General features: G+C 43.2%; 1 protein-coding gene across 2 annotated transcripts in view; it reads right to left on the bottom strand.

Annotated features, from left to right (window-relative positions):
* PHF21B (PHD finger protein 21B) overlaps positions 1-13,090 on the bottom strand; it is a 144,332-nt gene that overhangs the window by 27,662 nt on the left and 103,580 nt on the right. For both annotated transcript variants that reach the window (XM_029963973.1, XM_008919368.4), the window contains one exon: positions 8,912-9,004. In XM_029963973.1, the coding sequence (XP_029819833.1) occupies positions 8,912-9,004 (93 nt within the window). The remainder of the gene's footprint in view (positions 1-8,911; positions 9,005-13,090) is intronic.

Raw genomic sequence — 13,090 nt, 5'->3', positions numbered from 1 at the left:
CAAGAGCCCCAGGAATAAAAGGTGCAGAAGTTGAGCAAAGGAGAAGAAAAGAGAAAGAATAACAGACAGAATGTGTGTTACCAAGTGAAAACTGCAACTGTTGGCGAGCGCTGCAAATAACAATTCTCCTGTAGCTCAACCCTCCTCTCCCCAAGTATCTCTCATTTAACTTCTGACAGCTGTCAAAACAGAATGTGATACTACCAGGGCTCAAAACGCACGAGAAGAGAGAGCTGCTTCTCGAGTAGAATGATTTCCCAAACCTGTGTTGCTCTCGAGTTTCCTCAATGCCCACAATAACAGAAACATTTCATTCCAGGTGTCCAGCCAGCCCTGGTGCTGCTCAGACAGCCTGCAGGTGAGCACTCTTCTCAAGAAGATGTTCTCAGACCTGAGCATTCACTACTTTTCAGACAGGGAACTAACAGGGAGCCCAATCCTGTGAGATGTGCAGAGTGATCTTATGTTCGACAGCCTCTAATTTAATATATTTGAAAGAGTTTCAGATCAGGAGAGAATCAGCTCCTGTCACTAAGACGACTTCTTGTATGTCCCACATCACTAAGCTCCATCCAGATGTCCCTGCACGAAGCTCAAAGGCTTCCATTTCACCCAAACATCATGGCAGCTCTCAGGAGCACAGACTGTTGAATGCTGCAGAGTGAAGGGATTGCTGAGTGCTGGAGGTGGGAGAGCCTGATGCGTGTCAGTGTGTTGGGTTTGCCTGGGTTTGACAGGGTTAACACCAACGACAAAGGCAACTGTGATCACGGGCAATCTATTTCCTGAGGCACATCCCACCAGGTGAGTTGCTCCCATGCTACAGCAAAGAAAAATACGGGAAAAAGAAAACCTCTCACGAAATAAGCCCTCAAGATCCAACCCAAACAAGTATGGGGGGGAAAGGAGGAGAAGGGAAGGAAAGCACACAATTCCCCCCATCTCTGTGGGCAATCCCATGTAGTCCTAAAGGATGGGATTTAATTAGAACAGTTATCTCTGTGCAGATCTGCGGGTGCTGTGAGAATTGTTAAGGGCAATTCTGGTAAATGGTTCTCCTTCAGGCCTAGCAAAGAAGGGAAGTTAACAAGTGCACTTCAATTACAAAACCAAAGGGGATCACCCTGATCCTCCAGCTCACAGGCTGGCCTCAGAATTTCCCCCAGAAACCGAAGACTGATTTTAAAAGAAAATACTGTAAAGACCTTAACGACAAATCCATCACGAGCACCAACAAATTGCTATAATATTTTATTATGCTCACGACTGGCAATTTATTGCAAGGTTGAATTTGCCTAACTTCAGCTTCCATCCCTGGATCTTGTTATAGCTTTGTCAGCAACCCTGGAGAGCCCTCCCCCTCCCCTGTATCAGATATCAGCTGGATCGTGCTCAGCATCCATCAGCCCTTCCTACTGGCAGGGCCGATCTGTAGGAGAGTAAATTTTTCAGCTCAACGCAATATCACGTTGCCTTTGAGAAAAAGACCATTATTCACACTTTATTTTCACTTCACCCTTGTACTCGGAGCTTAAAAACAAAAACTCAAGAATGGATTTGGCACAATTCATATGTCACAGAGGCAAAGTGCTGGGAGCAGCAGACAGAGCTTTCATTCTTGAAAAGCTTTAGAGGATCACACAGAAAACATTAGCAATGGCTGATAAAATGAGTGCAATATGGGGTAATTATATCCTTCACCAGAATGAACAGATGCACACTGACTTCAGTAAAGCTGTGTCTGTTTATGCCAGCTGAGGACCGACTCTCTCCCTCTCCTTTTTTAATCAGTGCAAAAGAAAAGGTTCTGCATAACTTTACAGCAGTGACACTCCCTAAAATCCAGGGTGCCCAACTCACTCAAATACAAGTGCTTCCAGCTTGGTTGGCTTTTAGTTCCTTCCCTGATAAACTCCTATTCTCTTCAGCCTGGTTCTGAGGCCACAATCAAAATTACCAGAGTTTATCTTCTTGCCACAGGGGGAAGATTTTAAATCACACTGTGATTTAAATCACACGTGACTGTGGATCCATAGCCACTTTTCTTCCTTCCCCTTGATGTGGTTACACAGAAAGAAGTTATTGTTCAGTGTGGATCGTGAGGAAACTCCAGGCAAGATGACCCAGTTTGGTGAGCCCTGCGTTCATACACCACATAAGCCTCTCTGCAGCATCTCCCTGGAATATCAGCCCAGGAAGCCACACAAGGGTGGTCTGAAATGCAGGACAAAACCCTCGCAGCTCCTCCAGCCCACATATCCAATCCTGCTGTCCTGGTCAGAGCAGACTGGGAAATAAACCCTGATCTGACCAAAACCAAGAGCAAATCTGAACAGACTTCAGCAAGGCCAGAAGTTTGCAAGGAGCCCCTCAAACAAGCCCCAGTGTCTCAGTTTACACTCCCCACCCCGCAGGAGTCACTCTGGGGGGATTTTCACACCTATTTAAATCACACCCCACTGTCAGGCATTTCCCACTGTGCCGGGTACCTGCCGTGTTTGCTTTAGTGGGCAGGGAACACACAGCTGAAAGAACCCCGGTGCGATCTTTAAGAAGACAAAGTGTTTTCATTTAGTTTTTCTTCTCCTTCAGCTCTGCTCGATGCTACAGAAATGGAAGTTCTGCTGAGAGGGATGCTTAGAGTAGGAATCTGCCAGCTCTGCTTTTTGTGGATGTTGGCACAAGGCATTCAGGTGGGAGTTCTTCATTAAAATGTTATCAGTGTTTTGAACACAAAACTGTATTTTCACAGGAACTTGACTGACTTTTGCTAATGAAATGTACATTTTCTCCTCAGTCATACTGCCTGTATTTTCTGGTTTGGCATTGCTGCTATTGAGCTGATGATTCATTAAGTGGCTGCTCTCCATTTGCAAAGGGGAAAAACCACCATTAAACCAGCAAATTAAAATCAATATTATTCAAAAAAAATAACAAGTAGAGGTTGAAGTTGACAAGGATTTCTGCTTTTTTACCTTCTGCACAATGATTCTGTCCTTGAACATGCAGTTATCTTTGTGCCTCTGAGGAAAGAATTTAATCCTTATTGTTTAGGATTACAATAGAAATATAAAAGCCAGACTGTGATTATACACACCAGTCAATAACTTCCTTCCATTTCCACTCTTTTCAGCATTACAAGTCAGCTTGCTTCTCTCACAGATACTCATCTATGATTAACTTCCTCCAATTTAAATATAAAGTGTCCATGAAGCCTTTAGGCACAAACCAGTGCACATTTGTCTGCTTTCCTCCTATACCTCCATAGGCAAGCTCTGGACTAATCCACACAGCTGGGCAGTCACTGGACTCAAACTTTGGTGTCACCTTAAAGACCATGGATGTCACTGCTTTGGACTGCCCACCACTTTCAGAGCTTTTCCTGCTTCTAGACAACAGTAAAGGCACATTACAATAATTTGACCAGCCCCAACTCATTTACCAGCCAACATCAAAAAACTTGAAAGACAAAAATAGTAATAAAAGTAAGGACAAAAATAATTTCTGTCTGCTGACAGCCTAAGCAAGATGGAAGCACACAAAATGCTGACACCAGGAGATGAAAATGAATGTTTCAGGGACAGGAAGCAGCAAACAGAGTTCCTTCAAGCCTTTGCTGAGGTCCTGCAGACAAAGAAAACTTTCCATCCACCTGTCATTGGGCCAGAGACCCACTGCAACCTTGTACAACTGGCTTGGAGGCTCAGAGGCTCCAGATCCAAGCCACACGTGGATCTGAAGCCACCCCATTCACACAGACACAAGTGGCATCAGTGGAGAGAGGGGACACAAATCTTCTTGTCTGCTGCTACTCACAGAGCAGCATTTGACATGGAGAAACAGGAGAGTCTTCAGCTGGGAAAAAGGTACCCTGTCAGGTGTTCAAATGGCTTGCATGGTTCCTGAGGTTTCTGTGGATACTTTAGGATTCCATGTGCTATCAGGAGATCTGACTTCACCAAGGTCCTCTTCAAAGTGCTCACAACACTGATTGGATCTGAAGGTTTGAAGTATCAGCAACAGACAGTTCTGCCTTTGGATCACTTCCCTCATTAGAACAGAAAACTGACACTCAGGAAGGTGAGGGGGAAAAAAGGGAAACTTTGGAAAATGTGCATCTGGGTGTAGACCCTACAGGTCCATCTTTGACCATACTGCAGAAGACCAGATTTCTGGTCACTGCCAAGCTCTGCCATACCACCATCCTCAAGGAATGTCCTTATGGCCCCACTCCCTGGTGCAGGGAGTCCCTACAGCAAGGCTGAGTCAGCTGTCTCAACCTTCTTCTCTAAGAATTAAGAGCACAAACCTCAACTCTTTCTACACCAAATGTTTTCTGTGTCTAGTCTTCTGACAGCAACATACAGTGGCATGCAATTAATAGTAGCATGACCACTAAAAACAAGCAAACTGGTAAAAAGGAATCCTAACCAGAACTCTCAGCTCCTTCCTCAGAAAGGGAAAGGAGGAGAGAAGAAATAGCTCCCAACAGATGTTAATCTTTGTGCTTAACATTAACTGGAAGGTGTTTCAAATACAGTGACAAGCAGAATATAAAAGCTTTCATGGAATAAAACAGATTAACAACTATATTTATTAAGGGCTACATTTTCAGCCAGGCCTCTGCAAACCTATTTGAAAAAGCAATTTTGCTTATGTTTTCCGCATGCACACAGTCAATGAATATTAAATACTGCTGCAAACCCCTTAGCCTGGTTATATGCCACGCTGATTAAGTTACCCTGAATTAGATTCTCTCTCTTCTCTTCCACCAGCATTCCAACACGTTCCCCTGGAAGCACTGAGGGTTATACACCAGGAAGGTGCACAACACCCCATAGGGGATTATAGTCCTTTCCCCCTCTGACACTGGAATAACAACTTCACCCGATTCAATTATTCCTTATTCAAACAAACAATAAAGTGCTCTTGTCTCCCCATTGCACAATTCTATGTAACTTTTTATACAAACATGTATGCCTGCTGGCTTCTTTTTCAGTTTCACAAAAGGCTGACTTGCATTTAGTACTGCTTTTCCACTTTCCAATGGCTATGTACAGTTTTAACCCATTACACTTAAAAATAATGGGGTTTTATTTTTTTTTTGCAAACAGAAGGAGGCTTTGCCTTAGACCACATTTCTTCTACAGTACACAGTGGCATCCCAAAAGTTGGGTTCTGTCTATAGGAGGTGTTTTCCTTGCAAGAAAGCTTCCAGAAGGGAGGAAGAACATCCATCACCGAGGGAGCCGAGAGCAGTGGCTGGCTTTGGTTCACACGTGAGGGGAAGCAACAGCTACCAGTGCAAATATGCTCATGAGAACTACAAGATGAAAGTTTAAAATGGGAATGTGTTTTTAAGTTTTGGGAACATCTGGAGGCTCCCAGAACCCAGTGAAGAGCAAACACATGGTAACACAACAGCACCGTCCCACGGCAGCTCTGCAGCCCAGCGACCAAATCCAGACCCCACTGAACTACACACACCAAAGTCACTGCAGAGATAGAATATAGGAAGCCTCTGAGAGCAGAACTGGGAAGAGTTGACTGAAACCCACACATTTCACCTAAAGCTCTGTGTGTCCCTGTTTGTTTTCCCCACTGAGTGTGTGACAGCCCCAGTGCAGGCACTGCCACACAGCTCTGCTCTGCTCTAGCCAGCAGTGCCACGGGCAAAGCCATCCCAAGCCCTGCCTTCAGCCAGGACTGGAAAAATAGGTCAGGGAAACAGCATTATAATCTGATTTCACTGCTATTCAAAGCATCAAGGTCTCTCCACTAATTTGAACGAGAATTGGACTGGGCCCAAATTACTGACAACAAAACGGGAGGTTTATTTTAACACCTTCACCGTTTCATTTAAAACCTCCCAGCTGAAGAACAGAAAATAAGATTCCCCATGAGCCTTCAGGTGGCTACAGTGCAACTTAAACTTGCATGTAAACCAGTTACATACTGCTTAGAGCTGGTGGGTGCCATAAAGCAGAGGAAGAGCTCAAAAAAAACCAGTGTTTGAGCAGAGGACCTCCAGGGTTTCCTCCTCAGAGTGCAGTCAAGAGTCTGCAGTTTCACAGCCTCTCACCCAGCTGGAAACCTCAAAGGCCAAAGTAAGAAGAGAAAGACTATCTGGAATTAACTTCCCAAACATCACAGCTCATAGCAGAAATTTTATTTCTTTGATGGAAGCAAAAAGAACTTCATTTTCTCTAAGAAAAATAAATTAAGAAAAGAGAAAAGAACAAAGGTCTGCCAAAGAGGCTTGTTTTGGCAAATAATGAATGCCTAAAGAAATATTGTTTGTATTGTGCAATGAACTTGTAATTAATGTTTGTTTGCTCACCATTTAATAGCTGTTCTGCACTAAGTGATGGGATTTTGCTGCCATTTGTGAATGTGCAGATTTTGAAACTTCATTCCCCATATGGAAGAGCTCCCAGGGGGTCATATCATAAACCCATTCAAATGAACCAAACAAATGACAAGTATCTGTACAAATGTGGAAAATGAGGGAGCTGTCTGCAGTATTTTATGTAAGTATTGTTAAGTGCCTCAGTTTACTTGTGTGGGATGTTTTTGCTCGAGTGCATAGGAGTCAATCAGAAGAGGCTGTCGAGCTGAGGAGAATAAAAGCATCAAAACTACAAAACTCCTTCAGATCTGATGAGGGGCCCTGAAGTGGAGGAGTCCCCTCTTTCTGTCCAGCCAGCATGGCAGTGTTTGACAGGTTTAATTGTGCACAATTCCCAGCTCCTACTGGAAGATGATACACACCCCTTAATTTCCAAAAGGATTTTTAATTTGGTGCTTGTTTTCTCGAAGCTGTGAGGGAGAAGGAAGAGATGTTCTTGACCATAACACCTTCATGGTATTACATGGCCTTGTTTCCTGGCATTTTTATACTTCCATCTGAAGTTTCCAGTTCTCCTGGACCAGAAATTCCTATTGATCCTCCAAATTTGCCAGAGATGACTGTGCACTCACCTCCCAGCTCTGACAAAGGACAGTGCTGACAGGGACACAGTGCTGCACTTCACTTGTAACAGCCTGCCAGCTCACCTGTATCCAGCTGTTCCTGGGGAATGACAGCTCCACAGCCCTCTGATCCATGGCTATATTCAATATATCTTTAAGGTATATTGACTACTTAGTTAGAAGCCAAACTTTCCACTTGTAGATGAAAACCTGATCTCTCTGAAGACACCAGGCAGAAAGCTTTGATGGGTGGAGGGAGGTCCCCACTAGGAAACAATATGGGAATTTTAAACTTCCATGTAAGCTTGGAGTGGGAGAGGAACACACAGACTATGAAGAAGTGGCCTGTAAACAGGACAGGCTGTTGCTGAGGTATTGGCCTGTGAAAAAGCCAGGAAAAACTCAGAGCATGAGACACACCCCTGATAAAGTGGTCTGACATCCAGCTGCCCATTCCACCAGCAGTTTTGGCAGAAATGAGTTTGCTCTGTGGTCATTTCCCACAGCAGATATGTGAAATATTCACCAAACAGAAGATGTGGTGAGCTCTGGCTGAGGGCAGCCAAGGAAGTGCTGGGGTTTCAGTAGTGTGAAGCACCATTGCATAAACAGGGCTCAGGAGGGGAGGGAAACAAAGTGACACACAACCCAAAATATTGCCATGAGCTAAACAGCAAGATGGAAAGGATGTGCTCTTTTCTAAAAGCTGAGCATATCAGCTTCCTCCCCTTTTTCCAATTCTTCAAAATTGAACCTAGCATGGAATGAAAATTCTCCTACTTAATGAAAGTCCAGAACATTGACACTCCTCTGAGAGCAGCATTTGCAATGCCATCATTGCTGAACCACAACCTTAATGATAATTTAGGCCCCTGTTACAGGTCTTTCAGCTGCTCTTGAACCTCATCTGTTTTCAGGAGCAATCTGCTCATCTTTGCCACCCCAAAATGGCAGAAATCAAAAAGTTATTGTGCTGTGAGAACAACTGAAAAGCAAAGCCTTGAACTTGATAAGAAAACTATAACCTCTCTTTATGTTCGCAGCTCTGCCTTCCACAAAATGTAATTTAAAGAGAGAATTTAAGAACTTTATCTTGGAAATACTTCTTCCTCCAGGCAGATTTAGCTCCCAGATCTTCTACTAGATTCTACCACTAAGAAAATACTAGGAAAAAAGCAAAGTAAGAAAAGGAAGAACACACACAAAATCGACTTAAACACTAGAAAAGTGTTCATATATGAGAAATAAGGGCCACACTGGGAGAAATATATTTATACTTAATAATCATTAATCTGAAAAGCAAACCAGGGAACTGCAGAAAAACCTGTGTTGAAAATGACATCAAAAAAATTTCAGAAAGAGGGTTGAAATGGGGTATAAAGTATATGGTTATAGAAACAGGGATGGGTGTTCAGGAAAGCAGACACGTTTTAAAAACCCATGAGTGTAACTCTCCTTTCAGTCTTACCCAGAGAATCTGGCCTCAGTGTGGCACCTGGTTTAGCTGGGCCAAAACTTTGTACTGGGATGGACAGGGATAAGACAAGTAAGTCAATAAGGAGTATGTCAGGCTAAATCTTCAACAGACAGGTTAAATACTTTCACCACGTTTTTTTGACTACAGGATTGCAGATTTTCACTTCTGTTATCTTATAAAGCATAAATTCACATCCCACCGTCTGTACTTTGTTCTTCCACAATGAATCCACACAATTTTTACAGCTTTTCATTGTGCTAACACACACTCCCAGAAGAAAATCTTTTTTTTTTTTTTAATAGATTGAAGAAAAACACAATTCTGCTGCTCAACTCACTAAAGGTGAGTCTTTACCCAGCAAAATGAGTGTGCTGACATACCCAGGCCTGGGCATCAGACAGGAGCAGAGCAGAACACATAAAAAAATTACACAAAAACCCCCTCTGAAACTGTATTTTGTACCTGAGGTAGCACTGCTGGTCCTTGTCCTGCCAACCTCTGCAAGGAGCTGACCTGAGGAACCTTAATGGGCACTGCAGTGATAGTTCCCAAAGTCTGTTGGAAGAAAAACAGGTGAACACAGCTTAGAACAGGTGAGCACAGCTTAGAACAGGTAAGCACAGCTTAGAACAGGCAAACAGAGCTTAGAACAGGTGAGCACAGCTTAGAACAGGTGAACATAGCTTAGAACAGGTGAGCACAGCTTAGAACAGGTGAGGACACCTTAGAATAGGGGAACAGAGCTTAAAACAGTTGCAGAACTTTCCCAGACAGAATCTTTTCGACTCAGCAGTTCCCTTCCAGCTCTTTGTCCCTTCCCAGCTGCCACAGCTGAAGGCTCTCCAGGCACCAACTTGTGTTCAAAAGACCCCTGAAATGCCCCCCAGTGAAACCCCAACACGTGCATTGGGAAGATGATGCATGTCATGGTAGCCAGGGTCACAAGGAGAAGTTTGCTGGGCGTTGGTAAACACTGAATTATTACCTATAAATCTACTACAACACAATGCAACACAACATTCAGCTAAAATGACACCCTTTGGGGCCAAAACAGCAGCTATTACTAGCCATGTTTATTTTTACTACTCACCCTTCTCTAAGGTGAGAGTAACAAATTTATTTGTCTAACAAATTTATTCAAAGCTTATTTAAGATAGGATAGAATAAACTGATAGCTTATAAATTTAACACTGTGCCATGAGTGTAAAGAACACAGGTAACTTTTCCCCTTCAACCTCTTCCATTCTTTCATCCCTGATTACAATTCATAGAATCACTGAGGGGTTTGGGTTGGAAGGGACCTTAAAGATCATCTAGTTCCAAATTCCCCTGCCATGGGCAGGGACACCTTCCACTAGCCCAGGTTGCTCCAAGCCCTGTCCAGCCTCGCCTTTGGCACTTCCAGGGCTGGGGCAGCCACAGCTTCAACCCAAAAGTTCATATTTTGGTTAACTGGCCAATGTTCTCAAGGCAAGGCTTTATAACTTCTATCTAGTGTTTCTTTATTGCTGTTGGGACAACACTGGCAGCATAAGCAAGCAGATGATTGTCATCATAACAGCAAGAGACACTTAGTCACCGCTCACAAAAACTCACCAGGCTGCTAAAAACAGCTAATAAGGAAAAAAGAACAGACCCAACTCAGTTGCTCTAAATTTAACTCAGCTCAAAACAAGAGTTTTGGATCACGGCCAGTAAATAAAGTATGTTAATATTACCCCAATCTGCTAATGAAATTTGTCAATAGAAGCTCAAGGAAAGTGAAACTGTGTCACGTCCATGTCGATTTGTTCTTCTCAGACCTCACCCACTAAGTGGTAAAAGACTGATAAGAATACCCAGTATTTTCAGGCAGAATATTTGTAATGAAGTTGTCCTGCAGAGTTTATATTTTTAACTCTGCTACTCCTCTCAGAGACATTTGGGGGTGTGATGTTACATATTCAGCAAAGATTAGCATTTGCCTAAGATTTGCCTGAGTTAAACATCAAGGAGGGCTGAACAGCTATAAACAGGCAAGACATATTTTCTTAAGGTGAATACCAAAGTGAACTTTCCAACCCATGCTAGAGGAACAGAAAGTTTACCACAAGTCTGATCTGTATTTTCCTACTGTCCCAAATGAGATTTCTTTCCCCACACAGTTTGGAGCCCGAGGTTTACCTGGAAACCTGAATCAGGGGCACCACAGCCTCTCCTGGGCTGCACACACCCCCTCTGCAGAGAGTTAAAACAAGTCCTTCCCTCTGGAAGGTTGTGCCTTAAGGGTGTCTGCTGCCTCCAACCCCACAAACACACATCCTGATATTTCTATTCCAGGTACATGTGGATTGGCAAGGATTTTCTAACTGCACAACATAATACATGATGTGTTAGGTCAGAGGTTGGACTTGATGATCTTGGAGGTCTTTTCCAACCTTAATGACTCTGTGATCCGATTAAAATAACAAAGTGCTGACAGTGAAACTGGGAACTGATTATAAAGATAAGAATCAAATTACTGAGCAGTGGGATAAGTAACAGTTATCAATTGATAAGATGCACAAAAACTCCATGTCTGAGCAACAAATCTCTTTTCTTGTACTATTTCAAAGGTCAATTGCAAGGAAAAGAGCCAATCAACCCCTTGTAGAACAGAATGCCTCTGCCCTGGGAGGAGGGAGCTCATCTCGGCCTCTGAGGGCACCCCGGGTTAGTTCTGGCTTAAGTTTCAAAACAATTGAGCCAAATGAGGTGGGAAGGAGAGAAGAAACAAGAAACACCATGAAACTACTGCCCTGTTCTCTCAGCTTCACTTGAAGGCAAAGCCAGGATGAATTGTCAGTGGGTATCAGAGAAAAGAACCACCATTAGCCCTGTCACCTGCACTCTCAAAAATTCAACAGATTTATTTTCCTGAAGTAGGAGTTCTGCAGTGATCTCGAGAGAACAGAAACAAATTATGCCTCTCTTAGGTTATGAAATTTTCAGTGACAAAGATGCAGCCTCCTGTTCACAAATGGTTTTATAGAAAGGATCTGTTATTTAATATTCAAGGAAACAATCTCAGTATAGAAATTATATGACCAAGGGAAAATTCAAAACTTTAATCTCACATTAATAATGGCACTATAGTGTGTTCAGACAGGGAGATATCTGAGCATCTATTTTACTTTTCACAATTTACATTGTTTTGCTATTGTTTCCCAGCTTGGGCAATAAATAGTTGAAGCTGTTAAATCATCAGGATTCAATGACAGAAGCCTCTGTACTTTCCCTGTAACACATTTCATCTGTTATCTCAGGATACTTTGCCTAGGTCAGTATTCCTGTCTCCACTTTAGTGATCAAAAAAATCTGGATTTAGAGGTCAAATAATGTTGCCAGGGCTACACTGCTGTGCAGGTGAAAATCCAAGCCAGACTTCCAGTGTCTCATCCGTGGGATGGATTAACCTCACCTCATCTGGGCATGGAGAGCTCCATCCGAGCCACCTCACCTTCAGGACGTGGTTTTAAGGACAGAGCAGGATGTCTCCATGAGGATGGTAAAGTACAAAGCAGGGAATCCCAGCTGTGGGCTCTGCAATGAAGGGGGTGCAGCTGCCAGAAGGGTGGTTGGGCAGTTTGGCTCTGGGTACATTTTGCACTGCTTTGTTCCACTTCAAGTGGCAAATAAACAAGCAGAGCCTGGCAAATATAAAAGTTAAGGTCCTTATCTGATGTCCTTGGCCAGGCTGGACAAACTCCCCATGGCTCAAGCTGTGACAGGTCCAACACTGCTCACACTCCCTGGCCTGCAGGGAGGGGAAGAATCAAGACACCTCCCCACCAAAAAGGAAAACGAGCTTCTGCTCCTCCTCTTCCCAGTGCCACCCTGTTTTCCCTCCCAGACCGTCCAGGCTTGCCCTGCTGAGCCTGGTGGATCACAGACTTGTCACACACTAATTCCACACTATCATTCTCATCATTGTGGGCCTATTTTTTTGCTCCTTCCTCTTTTTCCAATTTGCCCGAAGAGCAAGTAGGTGCACATTCTTATAAACCTTTAATTAACAAGCTGAAAAGACATTTTTCTGGCAATGCCTGACCTTTAAGCACTTTGTATGAATTTATCGATACCAGCAGAAACAATAATTTAAAAGGTTATTTTATGAGTGCTGAATAGTTTATGGCAGCACTTTTGTCAAGATAAACGAGTTCCTTATTTCTACATTTACGGCACTAAGCATTTTAATAAAAAAAGGTCCATAAAAGTCAAAGATAACTCTGAATCTCTCCTCTGCCTAAGTCTTTCTGGGCTTTTCTGGTGACCCCCTGAAACACCTACGACCTGGAGGGGTGGGGGAAAGTGAAGAGCCAAGTTTCAGCTGGCCTCAGGTTTGACTGTGTGCCTTTAAGGGATCCTGATGCAACCATCCTTTTCAATGGTCAGTTTACTCACTAATAAAATAATAACTTTAAAAAGGGAAAACCAACTCAAAAGCCCCCAGAGAAGAAGACACGGTTGCATTAAAAGACAAAAAAAAGCATTTCCTCCCATTCAACCGAAAGAAAATTAAAAATTTAGGAGATATTGCCAAGAGCAGCTAAAAAAGCAAATCACTTCTCGCCCTCAATTCTATTCATACCCAATAGCATTGTAACTATTTGCTATATTTTC

Source organism: Manacus vitellinus, unplaced genomic scaffold (genome assembly GCF_001715985.3).
Source record: "Manacus vitellinus isolate BGI_N305 unplaced genomic scaffold, ASM171598v3 scaffold_66_pilon, whole genome shotgun sequence".
NCBI lineage: Eukaryota > Metazoa > Chordata > Aves > Passeriformes > Pipridae > Manacus > Manacus vitellinus.
Note: the sequence above shows the minus strand (reverse complement) of the source record. Positions and strands in the feature narration are given on the sequence as shown.